Source organism: Rhinoderma darwinii, chromosome 5, assembly GCF_050947455.1.
Source record: "Rhinoderma darwinii isolate aRhiDar2 chromosome 5, aRhiDar2.hap1, whole genome shotgun sequence".
In the NCBI taxonomy this organism is placed as follows: domain Eukaryota; kingdom Metazoa; phylum Chordata; class Amphibia; order Anura; family Rhinodermatidae; genus Rhinoderma; species Rhinoderma darwinii.
Genome location: NC_134691.1, coordinates 143100621 through 143127756, shown reverse-complemented (window position 1 = coordinate 143127756; position 27136 = coordinate 143100621). Strand labels below are relative to the sequence as shown.

Below are 27136 nucleotides of genomic sequence, written 5' to 3'. Positions count from 1 at the left end.
TACGGATAAGTCAGAAAGCTTTTTATTTTTTAACAGCTGTATATTTCCAAATGTTTACATTTACACAAGAACCATAAAAAGTAAAACAAAAAAAAAACCACACATTTAAATGAAAGAATACAAAAATATTAACATCTACATGCAAGTTTTTTCAAAAAAATACACATGCAATGTGCAAATTAAAGAAATGGTGACAATGATCACTTAAAAATGAATTTACCTTAACCATGAAATCTTAGAAACCCTCACTCATTCATTTTTAACAATAGATAAAAGTCAGTAAAAAATAAGATGGTCAATTTACAATACCGACACCAGAGGTTACTGTGGAATTTGTTTTTCCCATTTTTAACTTTTTAAATCTCTCTGCTTTTCATGAATAGCATAACACTGATCGTGTTGTTTTAAAATATAAATTCCTATATAAATGATCTCCTATTTAGGCTTCACTAACAGAAATGACAGCTTTTGAATTAAAGGCATCGGAAATGTGGTAGCAAAAGTAGTTTAAAAAAAATAAATAAAATAAAAAAGTCAAAAAAACAAATTATATACCTTAATTAGGCAATTTACATATATTTTAAATAATAAAACAAAAAACGAAACAAAACCCCAACGTTTGCTTAAAATAGGACTGTGCTTAAAGTGGTAAAAACAATTTTTGCTGGTGTCCGATTTCTTGGAGCTTGTGATCCAAATGTGTATTTCCCAACAGTCCATGTACTCTCCATGAATAAAACAATTCACTGAAAATCAGGAAATTAACTGTAGAGAAGATGAAAAAGTAAAAATATTAAAGTTACCCTAACAGAGATTTTTTATTTTTACTAGATAAAAAGGGGGGGGGGGATTAAGAATTGTGGTGTGTAATGGGTTAAGCAAACACTTACTTCTTTAACAGTGGCCTTAATGAACTTCTTTCGGGAGAACAAATCACAGTTAGGATAGCTTTCATTTACCTAAAAAAAAAAAAAAAAAGCAAATAAACATTCCACGGAAACGTTAATAGGCTGGAGATGGATACGGTGTCCAATCAGATGAAAGCAAAATTATCGGCGCGGAGGGGGGTGTAAGAGAAGCCTTAACATGCTTTTAAATGGAGATCAGCACCTTTTTGCAGATTTGCTTCATTGTGACTTCTTCAAGATCTGCTTCAGCCAAGAGCTTCTTTATAGTTTCACGTAGGTCATCATCAGTAGGTGGTTTATTCACCTTTTTGATCAGTGGTTCATCATCGGAGCTGTCATCCAGCTCACTCTCTGACTGAACAGCTTTCACTGTAAATACAATTTGAAGTCTTTAGCCTTTTTGCTAAGACACAGAAAATGAAATTCACACATATGCTGCAGACAATAATAAAAAAACAAATATTCCTTTTGTCATTAAAATATAGCTTCATCTTTTGGCATGAAGATAGCATGTTTTATTGCAGGACTGGATAGAAAAATCGGCCCTGGCAACTGGGTTCTGCTTCTGACACTTGGGGGGGGGGGGGGGGGGGGGGGGGTTAGTGCTGTGTGCTCTTCCAGCATCGGTCTCAGAGAGGACTCATTTTGTGAGCAAGCTGCATGCAAGTATAGAATTTTGGATGGGATGTATGCAGTAAATACTACTGTGAAGTAGGGTTGCACGATGCATCAAAATAGCGATACTATTTCAATGACGTGCACCCTCAAACGGTTCAAAACCATTACTTCATGTATTTCGATACCAAGCTGTGCAGCCACACAGCTTAGTATTGTAACACTTGAATGTAGTTAAAGCAAGGCTGCAGCTGTGTAATACAGCCATTGCGTTTCCTGACAAGGGTGTGCGCGCGGTCAGCATGAGGTGATGTGGCCGGCACTGCACTAATGAGTGCACTCATTAGTGCAGCGCCGCCCGCGTCACCTCATGCTGACCACACAAACTTCTTGTCAGGAGTGGGGCATGGCTGTATTACACAGCCGCAGCCCCGCTCTAACGGCCGAGATCAGAGAAACATATGATCTGACGCTATTCCCTTGAATGCCATGATCAAAAGCGGAAAACAGCATTTAGGGGGAAAATGAGAAGGGGGGAGATGCCCCTTTGAGCGAGTCACAGGGATTAAGGGACATACTATATATGGGCCCATTGAAGGACCCCAGGGCTCTCTGACCATATGTCCTGTTAGGGCATAATTAGGTATGTTCTAACAACTACCTCTGTACTATCAGTACACAGGCTAATTTACTGGCAAAGACATATGCCAGTACATTAAATAAAAAAAATGTAAAAAAAATAAATCACTCCACTGATGAATAAAACAGAGTCCACTGTATTCTTTGATGACTGCCATTTGCCATATGGTGATTTTTTTTTGCATTATTTGGGCTAATACTTAAGTGGTCCAGTCCTCACACCATGCGGCTCTTACATAGGGCAGCAAAGTCTAAGGACATATCTGCTTTAAGCAATACTACCTTTAGAGACCTTGTCAGCAGATTTGGAGCCATTGAACCACCAGCATGCCGTTACGCAGCTAGGGTTTAGTGTTCCAAACCTACCTCAAAAACAAGTAAATTACAACTTCGGGAGGAGACGAGAGCAGCATGGGGCGCATGCGCATTTGAAGACAGTACAGCATACACTCTTTTCGGTAAGTTGTAATTTTCTTTACTAATCTAAACTTCCGTTTTTTTGAGGTAGGTAGGTTTGGAACACTAAACCCCAGCTGAAAAACAGCATGCTGGCGATTTAGTATCTTTAAACCTACTGACAGGTAACAGCTGTTGGACAGAGTTTTGTACATAGGTTATCAATACCTCAGTGTCTAGCTCTACATCTGCTAATTGGAGCCTAGTTGGACAGCAGTGAGCTATGGATAATTAAATCAAATTACTTGTAGTCAAAATCTCAACAATCATAACTTACCGGTCTTCGAACTGTTTGTACTTTTATTAGTAGTACTACTATCTGCTTTTTTTATGTTTGAAGACTTTGCTGCTTTCTTACGCCTTGATGTCGCTTTAGTTTTGGCCTTTTCTTTCCTGGCAACCTTCTTTGGAGGCTGTAAGGCAGATTAATAAATGCCAGTATTAAACTGCAACCTAGCACTAAATTGTACAAAGGGGGTTTTTACATGGGTCTGATGTGCACCAACCCAAAAAGAAATAAATTCATATTGGAAACTCACTAAGCTGTTCCCAATATGGAAGTATAAGGTATGTTGTAGTAAAAACTCTTTAATAAAGTATATCAAGCTTGCAGTCTTCGGGCACTCCCTTTTTCACATTTAACCCCTTGGAGACACAGCCAGTTTTGGACTTGTGGACACAGCCCATTTTCTCAATTCTGACATGTGTCACTTTATGTGGTAATAACTTGGGATTGCTTTTACTTATCCAAGCGATTCTGAGACTGTTTTCTCGTGCCTTATTGTACTTTGTGTTAGTGAAAAAATGTGATCGATAATTCCATATTTAGTTGGGAAAAACACCAAAGTTTAGGGAAAATTTTGAAAAATTAGCATTTTGCTAAATTTAAATGTATCTGCTTGTAAGACAGATAGTAATAACACAAAATAATTATGAGTTTACATTTCTCATATGTCTACTTTATGTTTGCATAATTTTTTGAATGTCCTTTTATTTTTCTATGGCGTTCAAGGTTTAAAACTTTAATCAGCAATTTCTCACATCTTCAGAACTGAACTGGTCCCTGTAAAATAGCTTTTTGAAATTTTCTTGAAGTGGCTTCAACCAATCACCCAATTTTAAAAAACTGCCCCCTCAAAGTATTCAAAACAGCATTAAGAAAAAGGGTCTTAACCCTTTAGGCGTTTCACAGGAATTAAAGCAAATTGGAGGTGAAATTTACAATTTTTTTTGCCAAACTTCGTAAGTAATAATTTTTTTCCTGGAACACAGACTGTTTTACCAGAGAAACACAACTCAATATATTTTTTTATTGCCCAGATTCTGCAGTCTTTAGAAATATCCCACATGTGGCCCTAGTTTGCTAATAAACTTAGAGGCTCTGTCACCACATTATTAGTGGCCTATATTGTACAGGTGATCGGCGCTGTAATGTAGATTACAGCAGTGTTTTTTTATTTAGAAAAACTATCATTTTATGATGGAGTTATGACCTATATTAGCTTTATGCTAATGAGTTTCTCAATGGGACAACTGGGCGTGTTTTACTATATGACCAAGTGGGCGTTGTGGAGAGAAGAAGTGTATGACGCTGACCAATCAGTGGTAAATTCACAACAAACCTGCCACGTCTTAACATTGTCATATATATTCTTACTTTACTGCCAACTGCTCTAGGATGCTTATCGTCCTGCTTATCCTCAAAAAAGGAATGGAAGCATTAAGAGTGAGAACACGAAGCAGCAAACATGCGGTGGCGAATGGTACACGATGTTGCCGGTAATACCAGTTTTACCATTAAAAGTTGTGCAGCCATTCGCCACCTATGTTTGTATGGTTCGCACTCTTACACTGCAATCTAAAAAAGGTTCCACCCATCAGTGTCACTTAACAGCACTTTTTTCCTCGCACATTATATGCATTTCTCATTCGTACCGCTTCATCCTCATCCTCCTGTTCCTCATCTTCCACTTGCTCCTCCTCCTCACTTTCTTTGTCATCGGCTGAAGACTCCTCCTTATCCTTTTTCTCCTCCTCACTACTAGACTCATCAGTCAAAATGACATTGGATCTACGAGACTTTGATTTTCGAGCAGATCCTGAGCTGCTACGTTCCTTTTTACCACCTTTTGGAGGCTTTGATTTGGATTTTGGCAAGGGCTGGAAGAGAAATACATAAAATTCAATTATAAAACAAACAAAAACCGCACAATAGAAAAGAAATAAGGAAGTACTACCAAAAATCAAGGCAAATACATTTTGCAGCTACAGTTCGAACTATATCCCTAGTTGGTATAATTCTACCCTTGAAATGAATATTCCTCCCTAGCTTCTTATGCGAATATAGCAACACAGAGCTGAATGCATGTAGTGTTTCCCTACCCAGCTGTCCCATTCCGCAAAATGGCTGACCCAGCTTACAGCAGTCTCAGTGCCTGCTAACTGAAGTCTTTGGAGGATCATGTAGAAGCCCGTACAAGTGCAGTTTAAGGGCTTATACAGACGAACGTATTAAAAGTCTGTGTGATGGACGGGTTTTTTTTTTTATTTTATAGCCAAAACACGAACGCATGTATTTCAATGGGGCTGTTCACACAGCTGTTGCTTTAACGGACTGTGTAAAAATAGGACGTGTCCTATTTTCGTCCATTTTCATGGGTCCCTCAATACGCAAGTCTGAGGGATGCGTGAAAACAGGTCTCGCACGGGTGCAACTTGGACGTGAAACACGGCCATTTTTCATGTACGAGTTTGCACTCGCTCGTGTGAATCTAACCTTAGAGCAAGAACCGAAATAGAAGGCACACTCCCTTCAGACTGGTACTAGTGCTTATCTGGAGATAAAACCCAGGGACTGGAAGTCACTGGTAGGGAGACTTACTTACAAGTCTACCTACCTGTCCTGTTAGATTCTCTTAAATTAATGTAGCAAGTCTTACTTTTCCTGTAGATTTTGGCTCCATGAGGAACTTCATAATTCTAGAAACCAATTCACTGTTCACACCAGACTTTTCCAGATCTAGAACACCACAGATATTTTTCATGTCATCTTTTTTAAACCTAGGTAAAAAAATAAAATAAATTGTGGAGCCAATGAAAAACCATAAAACAAAGTGGGAGAGGAAGAAAAAATAAATAAAATAATAATAAAAAAATAAATAAAAAAAACACAACACACAAACAAAATACATAAGTCCCTTACTTTTTAAGCATCTCTTCCTTCTTTTTGTACAGTTCACTGCCTTTTTCAAATGGAAAGCCATTAAACTGACCAATATTTTTCTTTATCATGTTCACCTACCAAGAAGAAAGCCATATCAATATAAAAAAATACCCCACCTTCCAGATATCCCTTATTCCCTTGGCGGGATTCTATATCTCAAACATGATTTTTTTTTTATGTGAATGATACCTAAATGTTTTTTTTTTTATCAGAATATATAACTCAAACCTCAAATGCAGAGCAAACTACAGTGCAATGTAAGTGAATGAGATGTTCTAAATCCAATTCACACATGCAGAAAAAAAAAACCGAGCCTTTCTGGAGGACTTTCAAATCTCTAAAATGTGGCAAATTTCACCCTTCCTATTAAAGGTGAAATCCGCTGTTAAATTTCTGTGCTGTAAGGCACAGTTCACATCTGCGTCAGGGCATTCCGTTGTTCTGTTCCGTCAGAGGAGCAGAACAAGGGAATGCTGGACGCAACTATTCAGTTGGAATACGGACACCACCGGTGGCCTCTGAAACCAATCGACTTTAATGGGTTCCGTTGGGGAGTCCGTGGTTTTACCAGAATAAATACTGTAGCATGCGGAGCGGTTGTTTCCGGAAATCTGACAGATCTGTGAAGGAGGCCCCTAACATAGCCTCCAACGCAGATGTGAACAGGTCCTAAATCTGAGGTAAAGATTTACTTTGAGAATAAAAACAAAACAAAAGCATGGAGGATGGATAATATAAATGAAAATATTTCCACTGAAGAAAACATTTAGGAACTTTCGGTCACTGGACTTCGGCCACTGTCTGACTAGGTGGCCAGGTTTTTATTAAACAGCTGAGCGCGTTTTGTTGTTTCTGGAACTCCCAAAGAAGTGAATGGGAGTTGTGGAAACAGCGTAGCAGCAGCTACGGGACATCCTATGGATATGCCATAAATGGCCGAAATCGTAACACCCCTTTAAAAAATTTGCTACCATATGGTCTGCAAAAAGTCACTTCCAAAAAAGGTCATGTGTACACATAGCAGACCTACTTATTTTTGGTGCAGAAGACGCTCTGAGAATACACAATTTAGGTTAATGGGTTTAAACAAAATACCATAGATATGCTGCAGAATGGTCTGCAGCAAAAGGAATTGAGTTTTACATTTTACTTACTGTGCCCTGTCGACTGAAAAGCAATCGATGCAAGAGTCTTAATCCTTCACATTTCTTTTTCTTTAAAAAGTATTGTATTCTTTCAATATCATACAGTTTTTGTCCCTTTCCTAGAAAGCAAGGTTATAAAAAGTGAAAATCCCATCTATGCAAGAAATTGCTGTAGAAGCGACGTTCCAGGCCAAATCAACGTAGGCAGAAGAAATAACAAATATTTAGACACCAAGCGCTGACAGCATTTTCTGGATTGCTGATTAAGTGCACTAAACCGTGGAACAGGAAAAAAACCAAAAAAACTTTAAGTAGCGATTGCAACAACATCATACTTATACAATGTGACACTTCTAGAAAAGGCAGTTTTTGTTTTTTTTTGCTCCAACACAGAGGCCTGTGGAATAATTTCAGGATTATACACATAAAAAGCGGGTACATTATATGCTAGCATCACTGCTGTTCAACATCTGACACTTAACTCGAAGAACCCCTTTTTACTTAAAAAAAAACCACACAAAACCATTTACCCCACAGATCCCTGTCGTTTCAGCACTACGGCTCCGTTTCCCCTGCCACTGTATTGACATGGCTGCAGCGATCACGTGCCGTATACCCACTTTGATTGGCTGCAGTGATCATGTGGGTATACAAGCACATCAGCACTGCAGCTACTTCAATACACAGCCAGCGGCGAGGAGGAACAGAGCACTGGAACGACGGGGATTCGTGAATTGAGCAACGTCTCTATTCCAACTCTTTAAGAAGTCAATCTCTCAATGCAAGTCTGAGAGCTTCGATGTAACTCTCAGACTTGCATAGAGAGCCTGACCTCTGCTCTGGTCCCTACAAACAATGCTTTAGGATTCAGGGAGTCAAGAGTTGCGATCACGAGAACCAAGGGCAGCCTGGAACAGAGGGTCTACCAGAGAAAAACAGAACGGACTACCTTGCACCTCATCACAGTTTCAAACGAAGGGGCGAAAAAGAATTGAACATGCAGTAGGTGACAGGTTCAATTAGAACGATTGTTCATTTCACAGCCTTGGGGTAAGTGTTGGTGGCCATGTGTCTTGAGTAGGAAAAACAATTTTCTATCCCAAAAATGTTTAACGAATATAAAAACTTTATTAAAAAAAGTGTTCTTGCAATGGGTGCATAAAATATAAAAAGGTGACAGATGTTTTGTACTGTGGTGACACATGGTCTATCTAAGCTGCTGAATGGGGTGTTCCTTGTAGTAGAGGAACCATCACTTAAATGCAATAAATATTAAAGTGCCATTTTCTAGACAACCCATCAGTCAAAGCCAAACACGGCCCCTAAGAAGCATACACACAAAAAGAGAAGTGTCGCATCATATACCATAGTAAGGATTTTGGTTTGGTCCTATCATGTGTGGCACTGGGTAAAAAAATATTATTTTTTTTTTAGTACATTGCGTAAAATCTTTGTCTTGTCCAGTGTGGGACACAGACCATGGGTATATAGTGTTGCCGCGATAAAAAAAATAGTATGTATATACCCCTCCCACAGGCACTGAGCTCATCAATCCGTACAGAAGAAGTATCTGATGTTACATTAACATGCTATTTTCAGAGCAGCTAGGCGTGTACCTTTTGTATTCTGTAATAAGAAGTGCCCAAAAAAGAGGTTTATCGTCTTATAGAGCTGCCTCGTGGGAGGAATACAGGTTTTAAAATATTCTTGTTTTGTAGAGGACTTGTATTTTTCTATCTTTATGGCTACAATACATTTTCTATGCTTATTGCATTTATATTGGTGTGCAAGTTACCTTCATACACACTGCCTCATGCCTCTTGGAATATTTTTTCATCCACAGGCATTAGTCATAGAATAATGACGAATAGGGGGACCTGGCATTTAAGTCAAGATGCCAGGAAGTCCACATCTGACGTGCCCCACCTGAAATAGATTTCTTTGTACACCTCGTAATGCAGGGCCCCTGGGTCAACTCATTTGCAACTAAGAAAATCTGCAACCTAATTGTTGACCCTGGGAATGTTGACTGCTGAGAGCATGAAAGTGAAGCAATACCAACTCCAGAATCTTGGATGCTTACACTATTGCCACAGAAAACAGTGTCCTGCACCTTGAGGATTGAGCTAGACTGTACCATCTACCAGAAGAGTCGTTCAGGGACCGAGTGGGAACAGAGGCCCTGGGCCGTAAGACACCTCCGTAACCCAAAAGTCTGGCAGGATAAGGAAGCGGATCTGAGGGATCTCTGCAGAGGAAAGCCACCAGGGAAGGATTGGGCGGTCTAGGGAAAACAAATAGCGGCTCCACAGAGATCACCCTCTGAAGCGAACAAGTGTGGAACTAGGCAAGGGGAATGGCCTCGATGGAAGCCATCATGGTGCCCAGAACTTTCATACAAAAGCAGAGGAAGGACCAACTGTGAAACATGGAGGAGGCTCAGTTATATTTTGGGGCTGCTTTGCTGCATCAGGCACAGGGTTTCTTGAATCTGTGCAGGGTAAATTTATCAAGACTATCAAGGCATTCTGAAGCAAAATGTGTTGCCCAGTGTCAGAAAGCTTGGTCTCAGTCACAGGTCATGGGTCCTCCAACAGGATAATGACCCAAAACACACACAGCTAAAAACACCCAAGAATGGCCAAGAGCAAAGCATTGGACTATTTTGAAGTGGCTTTCTATGAGCCCTGTTCTAAATCCTAATGAACATCTGTGGAAGGAGCTGGAACCAGCAATCTGGAGAAGGCACCCTTCAAACCTGAGACAGCTGGAGCAGTGTCCTCACGAGGAGTCCCCAAAATACCTGTGGACAGGTGCAGAAGTCTCATTGAGAGTTACAGAAATAGTTTGCAGCGATTGCCTCAAAAGGTTGTGCATCAAAATATTAAAGTTAAGGTTACCATCATTTTTGTCCAGGCCAGTTTTCGGTTTTTTTCTATTGAACCGCAATTCAAAATCAATGTCTGACTTACATTACTTGATTTTCAGTAAATTAAAATGTATTATTACTTTTGTCAGTTTCAAGTTATTTCAGTGACCATTGTGGGTTTCTTTCTTTAACAGAGGGTACCAGCAATTTTGTCCACGACTGTATATACTACACAATAGCATAGGCTCTCTTGCTTAATACTTTAGATATACTGAGGAAATACCGAATTCTCCTTGCAACGCAAGCCTGCGATATAGGGAAAGCCTGTCTACAAAGAACAATCAAACTACCCCACCCAGTGAGAGATCACAGAAATACGTTGGCACACCTTTACTATGATAAACATATATTAGGTGGCAGAAAATCTGTGTATTGTCATATTGGATATAAAAAGTTTGCAAATCTCGTTTACATATATAGTCACCATGACTGCGCCAACACCGGATAGATCTCCTCTTGGAACAGGAAAACAACTATGTTAAAATCCTCCCTGGATACCGCTTTTCCATTCCTGCTTGTAGGCTTGGAGATTGGAGCGCAGTTGCCATCCTGAGGGGTTATAGGTTGCTGGCCTAGTGTGCCGCTAGGATCGGAGTCCGCCTTGGGCCTTCTCCGATCCACCTCTGTACTCTCCCTGGGATGCAGTGGCATGTTTTGTTTCCTCCTGCGCTACCAATTACAGGGAGAGCCTGGTGTCGTCTTGTGGCGCCGGCTGAACGTCGGACGCCTCAGTGTCAGACGTCCCTTCCGGCGGGAGTGTCGGCGCCGAGGTGCATCATTAGCAAGAGACATTGGGATGTTGTGGTTGCTCGGTTTTTGGCGCCGGAATCAAATGGAAGCATGGATGGGAGGTACCAGGTGGCGGACGCAGTGAGGTCATCAATACCTCAGGTATTTAAGGTGAAGATTTTGACTTAGCTGGACTATGTGCAGATGTCTACTTCTGACAGCCAGGTTTCCCAGCGCCCTGATTACGTGAAGCCCTTGGTAATCCCTGGTTCAGTGTGTAAACCCCTAAAAGGGAATCTTTTTACAATGTCATTTGTTTGAATGTAGCTCAGGAGTCGGTCGTTCTTTTTTTCGTAGAGCGACAAGACTCCTTCTGCCAAACCTTAAAGACGCTGTGTCACCAGATTATAAGTCTCCTATATAAAATCGGATCCACGCTGTAATGTAGATAATTGGTTTTTATTTTGAAAAAAACAATAATTTTTGAGTACGTTATGAACCATTTTAGATTTATGTTAGTTTCTTAATGCCCAACTGGGTGTTTAACTTTTGACCAAGTGGGCGTTGTAATAAGAAGTACATGACGATGACTAATCAGCGTCATACACTTATCTCCTTTCATGTCCATCTGTATTCACAGCACAGCGTGATCTCGCGAGATCACGCTGTGCTGTCACATACACCCACAGTAACTTTACCGAAGTGTCTTTACCGAAGTTTTGGGAGTGTGAATAGACATCGCATCCTGACTGGAGGCAATATCTATTCACTCTCAAGACGCTTCGGTAAAGTTACTGTGGGTGTATGTGACAGCACAGCGTGATCTCGCAAGATCACGCTGTGCTGTGAATACAGATGGAAATGAAAGGAGATAAGTGTATGACGCTGATTGGTCATCGTCATGTACTTCTTATTACAACGCCCACTTGGTCAAAAGTTAAGAAACGCCCAGTTGGGGATTAAGAAACTAATTAGCATAAATCAAAATTATTCATAACTTGCTCAAAAATTATCGTTTTTCAAAATAAAAACCAATGTTGTTATCTACATTACAGCGCCTATCAGATTAGGAAGGGGATAGGGCATTTATAAACTGGTGACAGAGCCTCTTCAATGCAGGTCCTTAAAGAGAACCTTTCACCTGCCCATACATGTGCAGCCGAGTGCAGCATGTAATGGGCAGTGCTTCACAAACCTGGTCTCACTTGAAATTATTTTTCTAACTTCTGCCGTTATTTACACATCGGTGCAGTTATATTTGGCGCCGATATGTAGATAAACCCCTCAACCGTCAATGGGGCGTGTTAGTATCGCTGTGAAATTTCCAATGCCGCTGGCCACTTTGTGCACATGCCTGCGGACTCTCTCTCTTCAGCTCTCGGCAGACAAGGACGACAAGACTGATCTCTCGCGAGATCACACAGTCTTGTCGTCCTGGTCTGCAGAGAGCTGAAAAGTGAGAGAATGCACAGCTCCGAAGCCGCTGCCGACGAAACTCCCACCGCCACGGAACAGAAGAATTCACATTCTACTTCTCCTCTTCTGTGGCGGAGCAGTATGTGCGCGCGCACGCTCTCCTCTCTCTCTCTTTTCAGACAGTGTTCTGGGTGATCTCTTGTGAGATCAGTCTTTCCTTCAACCAGCTGTGACGGTCCATAGCGGATTGGACAGTGTCACAGCGATAGTAACACGCCCCCTGCCATTTACACGCCCCATTGACAGCTCAGGGGGTTATTTACATATCGGGCGCCAAATAGAACGGCACCGATATGTAAATAACGGAGGAAGTTAAAAAAAAATAATTTCAAGTGAGACAGTGTTTGTGAAGCACTGCATATGGTATGGGCAGGTGAAAGGTGCTCTTTAAAATGCGCAATATGCGCTAAAAGAAAACAAAAAACTTCTGCCTGACAAGAAGCCACTATGTAGCACCTGCATGGCCGATTTCGTACATCAGGAGAGAGTACACATTTAGAAAGAAATCAGACCAGTGGTTAAGCAGAAAGTACAGTCATCAATTTTGGCTTTAAAGAGTCTCTGTCACCACATTATAAGTGGCCTATCTTGTACATAATGTGATCAGCGCTGTAATGTAGATTACAGCAGTCATTTTTATTTAGAAAAACGATCTATTTTCACCAAGTTATGACCTATTTTGGCTTTATGCTAATGACTTTCTTAATAGAAAACTGGGCGTGTTTTTACTTTTGACTAAGTGGCCGTTGTGGAAAGAAGTATATGACGCTGACCAATCAGCGTCATACACTTCTCCCCATTCATTTTACTCGGCAAATAGTAAACAATGCAGGATCACTATGTGCAGTCACATACACACACATTAACGTTACTGAAGTGTCTTGACAGTAAATAGACATCGCGTCCAACCAGGACGTCTATTCACAAGATTACGAGATTACGCTTGCTGTGCTGTAAGTCCCACACAAACGTTACCGAAGTATCGGGATTGTGAGTAGACATCCCGTCCCGTAATCTCGCTGTAAAATGCCATTTACAGCGAGATCTTGTGAGATTAGGCTTGCTGCGCTGTAAGTCCCACAAACGTTACCAAAGTGTTAGGATTGTGAATAGACGTCCTGGTTGGATGCGATGTCTATTTACTGTCAAGGCACTTCAGTAACGTTAATGTGTGTGTATGTGACTGCACATACTGAACGCAGGATCACTATGTGCAGAGTAAATGAATGGGGAGAAGTGTATGATGCGGATTGGTCAGCGTCATACACTTCTCTCCACAACACCCACTTGGTCAAAAGTAAAAACACGCCCAGTTCTCTATTAAGTAAGTAGCATAAAGCTAAAATAGGTCATAACTTGGTGAAAATAGATCATTTTTCTAAATAAAAAACACTGCGGTAATCTACATTACAGCGCCGATCACATTATGTACAAGATAGGCCACTTATAATGTGGTGACAGAGCCTCTAAGTTTACCTGGGCCTCGCATCCAGGGATACATAGTGAATAGTAGAGCAGGGACCTTACAGTCCCCTGCTCTACCATTGGATTCAACTGTATCTGCGTCCTGAAGATGCAGATACAGTTTAAACTGGGGAAAAAACTGATAAAACCAAAATCTGCAAGATCACTTCTATTAATTGCGCTTAGTTGCCCAGCCCTACGCACAAGTATCCAAGGTGGTCAGAAAAACAGCACTTCCGTTCGAAGATGCTTCACAGCTAAGAGGCCCAATGGACAGGAAGATGAATGGGGTTCTTAGAAAGGCCTGGGAGGTTTCTACAGCATTATTTAAACCAAATTTAGCAGCCACAGGTGTGGCCAGTGTGACCAGATCGTTGTATATCAGGTCGAAGATCAGATTGAGGGAAAAAAACCACCTAGGGATCATATCAATTATTCCTATATTAAAGCTAGATTTGCGGCTCGTTCGGCAGTGTTATCCAACTTGGCCAGATAAGCGCTTTGGCTCAAATATTGGGCTGAGGGAGACACAGTCTAAAATTAAGTTATGTGATATCCCTTTTGAAAGGAAACTGGTCTTTGGCTCAGATTTAGATAAAATCCTATAAAAAGAAGGTCTTCCCAGAGGAAAGACAAATAAAGCCCAAAAAGCATTTGTCCCTTTAAGTTTAATAGGGAATATAGAGGCAAGGGTAAAAGTGGTAGATGGAGCTATCCTAATGGAGGTAGGGGGCAGAGATTTTTTTTCAGTAAACAATGACGCTATGAAGGTAGGTTGTCCCATTTTGTACATCAACGGGAAAAAAAAATAAAAAAATAATATCACTCAGAATCCTTGGATTTGGAGAACCCTGAAAGAGGGATACAAAATAGAATTTACCTCTCCTCAGGTTACTTTGGAGGAAGGAGTTCTAGATCAGATTCAGCCAGGATCAGTAGTGCCAGTACCTTCTACAGAAGTAGTCCATTACTCCTGGTTATTTTTGGTTGGCAAGCCAGACAGGTCATACAGGACCATCATAAATCCCAAAAAATCTGAAACGCTTTATAAAATACAAACGTTTCAAAATGGAGACTATAAAGACCACAATTCCATGGATTCAGAAAATGCATATATGGTCACTAGACCTAAATGATGAGCATTTCCACCTCCCAATTAATCCAGCCCATCAAAAATTTATCAGGATTGCTCTGCTCTTTCACTGAAAAATCCAGCACTTCCAATGCTCGGCACTTCTATTTGGAATATCGTCAGCCCCATGGCGGTTTACCAAAGTTATAGTAGAAGCAGTCGCATTTCTAAGGGCTCAAAACATCATCATAATCCCTTCTAATATCGGCTCCTTCAAGACACACTATGAAGAATCATCTCTAGGTAGCTACCCACCTTCTACAAAATCTGGGATGGATTCTTAACTTAAAGTGGGATCTGTCTCCAAGCAGAACAAAGTTTTCTAGGGGTTCTGCTAGATTCCCAAAACCAGATCCCGTTGCTCCCACAGGGAAAGAATCTTGCAATCAGACAGAGGGTCTGCAAATTTCAACAGAAAACTTAGTGTTCAATAAGGGAAGCGATGTCCATCCTAGGGATGATGACCTCCTGCATTCCATCTGTAGCGTGGAGTCAATTTCACTCCAAGCCTGGGGCCTTCCGGAAGTGGATCCATTTGCCTCCAGCAAGAACAGAGTAAAGAAAAAAAATATATATATCTTTTCGCTAAATCCAAGAGACAAAGCATCAGCTGTAGATTCCTTAGCACAGAGTTGGAGCTTTCAGCTAGCATACGCCTTCCAACCTCTACCATTGATACAGAGGGTCCTCCAAAGAATTCAGAAGGCAGATCTCTGTCATCTTAATCGCCCCATACTGGCCCAATAGAAGCTGGTTCGCCCTTCTAAAATGATTGGCAGTCGAAGACCCGGTTTACCTTCCTCAGAGAGGATCTTCTTCAAGGTCCCCTGTTTCACCCGAACCTACAAAATCTGACGTCAGACGCCAGAAACAGGCATTGGTTCGGACACCTAAAGACCGAAGGTGATTTCTTGCCACTGCAAGTATGCTTTCATTTGAAAGCTCTCTCTAAATAGACAGCCACAATAATTTTACAGCAGCACCCATGGAACCTGGGTAAAGCTGTTTTTTTGGCCTATTTCCCCTGAGGAATCGCTTGGCCAAGAGGAAACGTTGGGAGGACTTTTATTCTTTGAAGAGAGGTTACCTAATTCCTCTGCATTGACGGAATAGATGGATGACTTCCAGCATCTAAATGGGTAGTGGGGTACTAGCCCCTAATTTCCATATAACTTCTGTCATTTACATAAGGCAGGCATAACATCAAATGTTGGTGGAACCTTCTCAGAAAAAAAAACCACAACAGATTAATAACCCTCATTGAGGTGGACAATTTGCGGTCTTAAAGTTTTGGATGCATATCATAGGAAATACATGAAAAATGCATGAGTATTTAGCATATGAAATCACCATGTGTATATTTCTATTTTTCTAAAATTGTTAATGAAAATATAGTAAAAGTTATATTTTATATACATACTCCGTATCTACTCTTTCTTTAATAAATATTACAGCGAATTGCAAAAAATTGCTTCAGTCCAGGTGGTGGACTTCAAATGATACCATCAAAATTTATTCAAAACGATACTTTGCCAACAATAAAAAAATAAAAATAAACACGCTCTTACATTTTCTGGTGAGGCACGTGGTGTGATTATTTTGAACCTCCATGTGCCTCACAATAGTAATTAACCCCATCATGTTCCCCAGTCATAATGGACAACATTGGGTTCATTACTGTTAATGTGAGGAAAACGGAGGCTCAAAATTCATAAAGCCTCGTGCCTCAATAAGTGAAAGAAAGCAGTTTTTATTTTATATTATAACGGCGTAATCCCAAGTGATGCTATAGATTTGTTATTACAGTCGTGACGATACAGAATGTGTATATTTTATGTATTAAGGCTTATTTTAATGGTTATTGTAAAAAAGTGTGTGTATTTTTTTTTACATTTAATATTTTTTTATTTTGTTTAAACTTTAACGAACTGCCATTTATCTATATGCCAGTACATTAGCCGGTGTACTGATTCCGCACAGGCAGTTGTTAGGACATACCCAAGTATGATCTAACACTAAATATGGGCAGACAGCCCTGGGGTCCTTCAATGGACCCTGGGCTGTCTGCCCATATAGGTTACATCCCTTGATCGCGTCACAGGGATTCCGTGACACGATCCAAAGGGCATCCCCCATTCTCATTTTCCCCTTGACTGCTGCGGTCAGATTTGATCGCAGCATTCAGGGGAATAGCGGCGGAGATTAGATTTCTCTGACCTCCGCCGTTAGAGCGGGGCTGTGTAATACAACCATTGCCCCGCTCCTGACAATAAGCATGAGCTGCGCAGGCACTGAAGAAAGAACATGGGGGTGTTTTGCAGGGCGCCCACCATGTTCTGTCTTCAGTGTCTGCGCTCATTAGTGCAGAGCTGGTCGTATCACATCATGCTGACCGTGCGCACACTTGTCAGGACTCAGGAGCGGGGCAATGGCCGTAGCACACCGCCACAGCCCCGCTCTAACAACACTCATGTGTTACTATAACTAAGCTGTGGGTGCACTGTATCTAAACAGTATCGAAGTTTCGATGAATCGTGCAACCCTAGTAGCCATTACCTCGGCCAGGAGGGTGGGTGAGATACAAGCACTTTCCATCCAAGTGCTCTTTAGTGATCTCAGAAGATGGGGTTACTGTGAAGAGAGATCCAGCCTTTCTTCCCAAGGTAGTTACAGATTTTCACAGATCACAAGATATAATTTTGTCATCATTTTGCAACAATACCAAGTCGAGTAGGGAAGAAGAATTCGATACTGTGGACGTTAGGCCTCATGCCCACTTCAGTTCTTTCCTTCAGGGTGCCATCCATTTTTGTCACTGATCGCACCCTGAACCAATTCATTTCAATGGGCCCATGCACACTTCCGTTATTTTGACCGATCCGTTGTTCCGTTAAAAGTAGAGCATGACCTACTTTGGCAAGTGAGTCCGTGACCGTGGGGCCCATAGAAGTCAATGGGTCCATCAAAAAGAACAAAAAAAAACAAAAACGGACTGCACACGAAAGGCTTCCGTGTGCCGTCCGTTTTTTTTTCATGGATCCGTTGCCCTAGCAACGGCAGGGCATGCCAAAGTTCAGACTGGGACATGTGACAAGTTCAAATAAAGTTCAATAACTTCCGTTTTCTTAACGGAAACGGAAGCACGTCAGTTTAAAACGGAAACACGGAATGGACACACAGTACACACTGATATCAAAACAGACACACGGATCCGTCAAAAACGGCCGAGAAAACGGTGATGGAAGTGTGCATGAGGCCTAAGGGAAAAAACAGCCCCATCATTTCAGCCGTAACGGGATGTGCAGGCACTTGAACGCCGCGTCCATTACGGACGTAACTGGAGCTGGTTTTCCATGGAGTCCATGGAAACCGGCTCCATTTACGTCTGAAGTGACATGACACTTCTTTGGCGCGGGCGTCTATTTACGCGCCGTCTTTTGACAGCGACGCGTATACGCCTCGTGTGAACAGATAAACATCAGCCCATTGCTTTCAATGGGCAGATGTTTGAAATTACGGCTTGAAAGCGTTGACAGACGTAATTCGGGGTTAAAATGCCCGAATTACGTCCGTAAATAGGCCGTGTGAACATACCCCAAGATGTATAATTTTGTTTTACCTTCAGCTAACCAAGCCTTGGAGGAAAGATCTAAATTTCTACAATTCCATGGAAAGAAAGCTTCTAAAAAGGGACTATAGCACGTTGGCTAAAAATGGCCATCTGTGACGCCTATAAACTCAGGGAAGGATCTGCAATAGGCTTTCAAAGCTTACTCCACTAAAGCAGTCTCGTTCTCGTGGGCTCAAAAGTCCTCTGAATCACTAGAGCAGATTTGTAGAGCAGCTACATAGAAGAACCCTCCCTCTTAGTACATAAGTTTATTTTAAAGGTTTATACTTTTATTAATTCCCTGGAGTTGGAAATAAAAACCTGGGGCCAGGAAGGAGGAGGGGGCTTTTAACCTCTGTGTGTTTCTTTTTCCTATAGGGTCCAGGGGCAATCTCTCCAGTGTTGGTGCGGTCATGGTGAACTCATGCAAACTGAATTATTGGTAAGGCATAATTCTACCTTTTACGTAGTCAGTGACACAATAAGACCAAGAACATCTGTGGACAGTGAGATAAGATATGCAAGTAGCAGTCACCTATACATTGGGCAATGGACTAGCAAAACAGCTGCCCAATGAACATGTAAAATTCAATGGTGTTATGTGGGTACCGAAAAATACGACCAGTGTACTCTTTGCAGTATGGGAGTACACTGCTAATATACATTCCGGTCCCCCATTGCACGGATTATGAGATTTATGTAGCAGTAGTACATCGATCACATAGCATATAGCGGGGCCGGTCACATGACGACAAGACGCGTCATCATGAAAGACTGTTCGGCTAGACTACCAGTCCCCCCGCCAGCGCCGTAAAGATCTATTAAAACCTCATAATCCGCGCGATGTGGGACTGGAATGTATATTAACAGTGTACTCAAATATTGCAGCGAGTACACCGCTAATAATTTCCAGTGCCCAAGTAACGCCTTTTAGTATAAAGTGGAAACAAAAGTCATTACCTTCAGTTAAAACTGGTTCTTTTTTTACCACCGACATTTCAATGCACAATCTCTCCACCTTCTTCTTTTCTCTTTTACCCTCTACAATGAGGCTCTTTTCTGAGTAAAATAAATAGAAATCAAACACTTTAAACAGGAATAATAAACATTTCATCACATTCTAGAAAAAGTGGGTTTTGACCAGAACACTTTGTACATTTAACTGTATTTAAAGTTTGCCCACAGTAACCTTCTAGTACTGCAGCTCAGTCCCGTTCAAGTGAATAGGACTGAGCAGAAATACCACACAGCGGCTAATGAATATACGGCGCTGTACCTGGTAAGCAATTTACGAGGCCAAAGCGCTCTCACTGGAGTGCCGTAGCCCTTTCAATCAGCTAATCGGAGGGGGGTGGCGGGAGTCGGATCTGATGTTAAATACCTATTCTAAGGATAGATAATCAATATTAAAATTTCCAGAATACCCTTTTAACTTGCAAGAGCTCAGTCTAACTTATTTACATACCTTTTTTCTCATCGTCATCCTCCTCATCCTCCTCACCATCATTTTCTCCTTCACTTCCATTTGCAGTATCATCTTTCACTTTCTCTTGTGTGGAGTCACCCACAGTCTCAGATTCCTCTTTATTAAGAGTGTCTGACGTACCAGCTGTAGACATTTTTCTTACTTAAACAAAAAAGCAAAGGAAAACATGACACTTCCAGCGAGAGTTCTAGATCTATCGAACTAGACCTGAGAGTTTGACAAATCCAAGGCTTAAAAGGGTTTTCCAGATAAAAAAAAAAAATGTTCGCGTGTTTAAACGACAAATGAGGACTACGCTGCCAACATCAAATTCGCCATTACACCGTTTCAGTTGTGGTCACGTGACCACAGAACTCTAGCTCTCAGTTTTGGGCCAATGAAGTGGGTGGGCCACTGGGAAGCCCCCCCCCCTTCCACTCTATCCACACACCCCAAGCCTCTCCCCCTGCTTCTTCCTAGCATAGTTTGATTTAGAGGTGTCAGGACCGGATACACATGAGCCCTTTTTTAGTGTGGTGTAACGGTGTGTAAGCAAATATTAACAGACGCAGTGTTATCCCATTTTTTTTATGGAAGTGAGATCACTGCATCTGCTAATATCGGCTTACAGTTAGGGTATGTTCACACGCAGTGAGCAAAAACGTCTGAAAATACGGAGCTGATTTTCAGACGTTTAAGCCAATCGTGATTGTCGCTGCGTTTTTTTACGGACGTTTTTGGAGCCGTTTTCAATAGCGTCAATGAAAAACGGCTCCAAAAACCTCCCAAGAATTGTCCTGCACTTATTTTGACGAGCTGTCATTTTACGCGCCGTATTTGGACAGCGACACGTAAAATAAAGCCTCCCTGGTGCAGAACATCATAATTCCCATTGAAAGCAATGGGCAGATGTTTTTAGGCGTATTAGGGGCGTTTTTTCAGGCATAAACCGCCTGAATTACGCCTGAAAACACCGTGTGAACATACCCTTATACTGCACTAAAAAAAATAATAAAAAAAAATGTATCTATCCAGTCCCGACACATCGAAATCAAGCTGCGCTAGAAAGAAGCAGGGGGAGAGGTTCGGGTTGCATTAATGTAGACAGCACATGCGCAGCTAGACCGAAAGAAGGGGGGGGGGATGTAAACCACTGGGGGCGTGCCCTAGGGGACAGGTGGTTTTAATCACTAAATACCAATGATCTACAGGAGCTGAAGTGGCCATGTGACCAGCGCTGAAAACGCCGGTACAGCGCTTCTGACCGATACAGTGGCCATCTATAAGTAAGCAGTCATCACTTGTCATTTAAACGCTTATTTTTCTAACCCGGAAAACCCCTTTAAAAAGTTCACCCTGGATAGAGCAAACACTGACACAAAATACGACATGTCAGAAGGTCACATATGTGGGGGTTCAAGGCCTAGGACCCCATCAGTCATTAGAACAAGTGGGCAGTTGGCAGTGTCATGACTCAAGCGGTTTGTTCAGACAACGCCATTCCTCCTAAGCTAGCTATACACAATAGAGATTTGGGACTGATCAACGTTATGTCACGTGTATGGTGGAGCTGGACTGTTCCCCGATAAGGCTATGTTCACATCTACTGCGGGGGCCCCATTAGGAGACTGATGCAGATCACGTCTAAAGTACCAGAGCTTGCTACGCTATTTTTCCCAGTAAAACGATGGACACCATGACGGAAACCTGAAAAGGACCCATTAACCCCCTAATGACCACCTGGTCATTAAGGGTACTTTGTCAGGGTGCCTTTTCACGGTGCTGTGTCATAAGCCCAGCATGGGTATCTTGCACCAATCTCGGCCATTAAACCCCTTATTCACCCGAACGTGTTTAACGTCAGTGATACGCGCGTGAAAATCACTCCCATCGCTCGGGCCTATGTTAGTCAATGGGGCCATTCAGACATTCTGTGATTTTCATGCAGCGTGTCCGCTGTGTAAAACTCATGACATGACCGATACTTAGCCGTTCTTCACGCATCGCGCACCCATTGAAGTCGATGATTGCGTGAAAATCACGCACAGCACACGGAAGCACTTCCGTGTGTGGCGCGTTATTCGCGCAACAGTAGATCAAGAAGTGAAGGAAAAAATAAAACCACTTCCTTTGTTTCTTTTTCTAAACATCAAAACCATGTGTCATAGGAATGGCATATGAGTGAAAATCACGCAGCCACATAGCAAACATGACACACGGAACTGCAACGCACGCAAAACGCACACGCTCGTGTGAATCCAGCCTTAGATGATGCGGCACTTAAGTGGTTTCAGATGTCGGGGGCTCCCTCAATCCCCCCTGCGGTGCAATTGCAAGCTGCTGATAGATTGCATGGTAGCCGTGGGCCTAACAAAAAGGTCTCCAAGTCTGCCATCACACCCTGGCAGGGCTTAATTGAGTGCCTGTGAGTTTTACATTGACAGGTATAATACACAAGTATTGCAGTGTTATTATACTAGTGAACAAATGATCGCATAGTAAAGTCCCATAATGGGACAAAAATTATAGAAAAATAAAAAATGTAAGATCCCACTTCACCTTACAAAATGCTTTATGAAAAAACATTAGAAATAAAAGCTACAGAATTCGTATTGCTGCGTCCCTAACAAGAAATATAAAAATTACTACATTATTCAACCTGCAAGGTGAACGCGGTAAACAGTAAGCCAATGCCAGAATTATTCATTTCTATTCATCACGCCTACCTAAAAAAAATAAAAAAATATGCAATAAATAACGATAAAAAAGTCATATGTACCTCAAATTAGTACCAAGAAAAACTACAAGTCATCCCGCAAAAAGCAACCTCTTATAGAGCAATGTTAGCAGGAAAAAAAAAAAAAGTTGTTATGGTATCGTGGCAACCCGCAGAATAAACTTTTTATACCACACCGAGAACTACGTATATTTAAGAAGCAAAAATAAATAAAAATTGGTTTTCTATTACCGCAAAAGTTAATCAATACATTAAAAAACAAAACAGTGACTCCTCCTACAGAGTTTACCCTGCCCACAGACACTGAGCAATTCTGTCTGAAGTAGGAGGAGAAGCAGCTATAAGGTAAGATAAGTATGTCAAACACGAGGAGAATCCCTCAAAACGGACAACCGTAAATGCAAAAAAAACAAACACTGAAAACCATTGGGTTGGAGCGGTGTCACCTAATGAACTGGACAAGAAAAGGATTTTACGGTGAGTAGACAAAAAAAAAAAAAAAAAGTTTTTTTTTTTGTTCATTACATTGAAGGACACAGACAGTGGAATGTCCTAGAGAGGCCCCAGGGGTGGGAACAGAACACAGGACGTGGTCAGGTATTTCACAGATGCCTGCAATACATTGCGACCTAGAGAAGAGTCTGCAGATACAGAGGTATGCACCTGGTAGAACTTGACGAAGGTGTGCAGAGAAGACCACGTGTGGCCACTTTGCGCAATTGAATTGCAGAGGCCTGATGGCGCACAGTCCAGGTAGCTCCATCCGCTCTGGTAGAGGGCCATGACCCGGAAAGGGGGAGAAAAAAAATAAAAAAAAAACAACTTTTCCCTGGATGCAATAAGCCTCGAACAATTATTCAAATTCACCTGGCAATTGTGGCTTTACTTAGAGGCCACCCAAAGCCTTCCTGGGACCCTCTGGAAGGATGAAGAGAGAATTCAACCGCCAGAAGGAAGGAAGCAGTGATAGAAAAGGTAAATCTGCAGAGCACAGACAACATCCAGGTTGTGGAAGGAACGCTCCCTCGAATGACTGGGAGAAGGACAAAGACGGCAAGGTAATAGCCTCATTCACGTGGCAGGTCGAAACCATTTTAGGCAAAAAGGCGGCACCGGGTGGAGAACTGCCTTATCTTGGTGACTACTCCGAAACGGGAAACGATGATAGCGTCGCCAACTCTGAGACCCTACGGGTGGAGATCGCCGCAACCAGAAAACAAAGAGCGATTTCTCTCAAGGGTTCAAATGGAGTCGACCGCAACGTCATCCCAGACCAAATTCAGATCCCACAAGGGAATTGGTGAACAATAAGGGGTAGGGGGGCTGCTTGAGCCACACCTTGCAAAAAATTCTTAAGGTCAGCTTTAGATGCCAGGATTGAAAGGGCATACACCTGCCCTTTCTGGGAGCCGAGAGCTAAACCGTGATGCCAACCCCTTTGTAAAATTATAGAATCCCGGACAAGAAAAAAAAACCAAAAAAAAAACGTGAGATGGGAATCTTGCAATCCTCACATAAACCAAGGTAAGTCTATCATATATAATGATAAATGCGGGCTGAAGAGGATTTTCTGGCCTTAAGCATAGTGAGAAGAACACTCTCCGAAAAGCCACGAGCCCTCAGAATGGCAGCTTCAATAGCAATGCCGTTAAACGTAGCAACCTTAATTTCTGGTGGAGAGAAGTCCCTGAAAGAGCAGGTCAGAATGGAGGAGTAAGGGCCACAGGACGTAGGTCAACAGGAACACAAAGTCCACGTACCGACAGCGGCGCAGCCAACCCCGGGCTACCACCTTGAGCCGGAGAAGCTGAGGCAGAGGAGGGAAGACATACAGGAGACTAAAGTCTGACCATGATGCCAGGAGAGCAGCCAAGGCGCAGGCCTCTGGATCCTGAGCTCGAGAGATGGAGGGGACCTATCGATTGAAACTGGAGGCCATCAATTCAACATCCGGACATCTCCAACTGAGACAAATTTGGTCGAAGACATCTTTTTGAAGAGACCACTACCCAGGGTCCACCGTTCCGCGATGGAGAAAGCCCGCAACTGAATTGTTGACCCGGGAGTGTGAACCACTGTGGGAGACGGAACAGGAGCTTTCGTCCAGACTAGGATCCTGCAAGACTCGACCATCACTATGGCGCTGCGAATGCCGCCCTGGTGATTTAGATAAGCCATGGGATGGTCCGCTTGAACCCTTAACCAGGTGTCCAAAGACCGAGTCCAGTGAAGGAGACAGAAAAATGGCTCTCAATTTCAGAAGTTTAATGGGAAGGAAAGACGCCAAAGAGTGCCCCCCCAGCCCTTGAGACCGGCACACGAGGAGAGGATCAGCCAGTTCAGAGGGAGGAAGACGTTCACCCGGTAAAGAGCCAGAGGAGTGGGCCATCACGGAAGCGAGCGGCGGACCAAGAGGGGGAATGATGAACTTCAGATCCAGCGACTGCAAACATCTGGGAGAGGGTCGTTTGCTGTAAAGGGCAGGTCTGGAACTGCACAAATGGAGTTGTCTCGATTGAGGCCACCATGGTCCCGAGAACCCTCATGCAGAGGAGTGAGGTCGGCACATCCATCAGCAAGGAACGAATCCCTTCCTGAAAAATGGAGACGCTGAGGGATGATTATGAATATTTGAAATAATAATGAAAAATACTGGAGATCATGTTGCCCTATGCCGAAGAAGAAATCGGTGTTTAAATACGACAGTGACCCAAAACACACCAGTAAGTGAACAACATCTTTTTTACAGACAAACAGGATTTCAGGTAATGGAGTGGCAGCCCAATCCCCTGACCTCAATCCCACAGAGAACTTGTGGGGTAACAAAAAACATGGCTTATGAGGCAAAAGAACGACTGTCAGTACACTGGCTTGTACATAGAGTAAATAATTCTCAACTTCAGACTTGTGCCAAGCATGACTCATTTATCAACCTGGCATTGCTTTACACCTATGGTAGCTTCATCACCAGGGTGTGGGCACTGTTGACGAATCTGGCACACACTGCCCTGGGGAGAGTGGTTCACCACTCGCACACAGCACCAGTATTAATAAATCTCCTCCAACATAGATGATGCTGGGCAAGGAGCATTTACCAACAAGAATGAAATATTTCTATGTATAAACAATGTTAAATAAACTATTATATAATTATTAGTACTCGTAAACAGGCCAAATCTATTGAAGCCTTGGGAGACTCTCCGTGCTGCAGATCTTACTTCATTTAAGACACATAATTATAAAAACATTTCCCTAAAGGAGCCAAGTCATCATGTAATCAAATTAAGCAGCGAGTGCATATTCCCTATAGGAATAATGACAGCTCCCAAAGCAGATGGAGGCGGGAAGTACAAGATTACCATCCAACAGCACCTGATGCCCGGAACACCGAAGTGTCAGAGGACAAATAAGCCGCATGAACTGATCGGTCAAGTCCAAGTCATTGGGGCCAAAATATGGATTAGAAAGGGCACTAGTATCATCATCATCAGGTGCCAAGATCTGCAGGAAACCACATGAGAGAGCAAATTATAAAGCAGGGCATCCCTATGAAGACACTAATGCGTTAATACCCACCCGTCACTACACGGGCTTGTAGTTACATCAAGAATATACAACTGTAACAGGGATTAATATGCAATAGATTAACTCATTACAGACGGGCACGGAAATGCTAGCGCATATATATATATATATATACACTAGTTCCAGGCACGCATTCATACGGATATTTACAGACGACATGTGCGGTGCCAAGCGCGTACACAGTTATACACAACACATATACACACACCGGAGAAATGACGAGGGTCGCACCAGTGCGCAGTAATGTTCTGGACACTCACCCTGTGCTCGGGCCGGCGTGAGATGGCGCAGCGGGAAGACGGGTTTAGAATAAGAAACGACTGGAAAATTCCGCCAGTCCAAAGTCTTAAAACCGAGCTGCTTGTAGGTTATTGTTCTGGTAAACGCCTGTAGATACAGTGCCCTGGAGGAGGACTGCTTAAGACGGTGTCCTATATTATTTATTTATTTTTATTTAAAATGGCGGTGTAAGAGCAAAGCGGGAAAGCTACGACCAACCACAAGAGGGGAGGAGGAGCAGCAGCTCCCTGTCAGGGCGGGAACACAGGAGGAGGGACAAGAACGGCGGTGTACATGAGCAGCGTCTGCTGTGACAGGATAGTACCCCGGAAGCTACAGCGCGGTTATGTAATAGCTGCCATTTACCAAGTTACAGCTGTGTGTACTGCAGGAAGAGAATACTGGAGAAAAGAAGCAGCTTGTCTATGTGCGTGTCATTGTCTTTATGGCAGCCCACCACTAGAGGCTTGTACAGTGTTGAAACAGACTGGCTTCTTTGGCTGTTTGTCTATATTCTACAACTGCTAGAGGTGCTGAGGAGAACAGGGTCCTATGCGTAGCAAAGTTGGAGGGTAAAATAACAAAACCCCTTTTCTTAGAACTCTGCACGGTGCCTTTCCCCTGTTATTGTTCCTGGAATCGTGTGCTAATTGACAACAGGGTCTTTCTATCCCCCTTTCAATAGGATGTATCTCAATACCCTGTTGTCAATTTATACATATATTTTGAGGCGTAAGGGTATGT

General features: G+C 42.4%; 1 protein-coding gene and 1 long non-coding RNA gene across 5 annotated transcripts in view; one reads left to right on the top strand and one right to left on the bottom strand.

The window, feature by feature from the left end:
• On the bottom strand, positions 1-26540 carry DEK (DEK proto-oncogene). 2 transcript variants are annotated; one of them, XM_075826587.1, is made up of 11 exons: positions 26374-26540; positions 19792-19953; positions 19287-19385; positions 6996-7105; positions 5821-5915; positions 5558-5678; positions 4554-4778; positions 2896-3031; positions 1111-1277; positions 891-959; positions 1-765 (listed from the first exon to the last, which is right to left on the bottom strand). In XM_075826587.1, the coding sequence occupies exons 2-11, from the start codon at positions 19943-19945 to the stop codon at positions 754-756; spliced, it is 1188 nt and encodes a 395-aa protein (XP_075682702.1). In that variant the 5' UTR covers positions 19946-19953; positions 26374-26540; the 3' UTR covers positions 1-753. The 2 variants fall into 2 exon arrangements, with proteins under 2 accessions (XP_075682702.1, XP_075682701.1); XM_075826586.1 differs by lacking the exon at positions 26374-26540 and adding an exon at positions 26322-26340.
• Positions 26356-27136, top strand: part of LOC142651635 (uncharacterized) — a 54751-nt gene continuing 53970 nt past the window's right edge. Inside the window, exon 1 of one of the 3 annotated variants that reach the window (XR_012847662.1) lies at positions 26356-26819. This is a non-coding gene — a long non-coding RNA (uncharacterized LOC142651635). Of the gene's footprint in view, positions 26965-27136 lie in introns of all 3 variants that reach the window. The other 2 variants (XR_012847661.1, XR_012847660.1) reach the window with 2 other exon arrangements.

Coding starts and splice junctions, on each gene's coding strand:
- DEK (XM_075826587.1), bottom strand. CDS start 19,945: ATGTCTACAGCTGGTACGTCAGACACTCTTAATAAAGAGGAATCTGAG. Junction 5,679..5,820: donor AAGGAAGAGATGCTTAAAAA/GTAAGGGACTTA, acceptor TTTTTTACCTAG/GTTTAAAAAAGATGACATGA. Junction 1,278..2,895: donor TACAAACAGTTCGAAGACCG/GTAAGTTATGAT, acceptor TTGTATTTACAG/TGAAAGCTGTTCAGTCAGAG.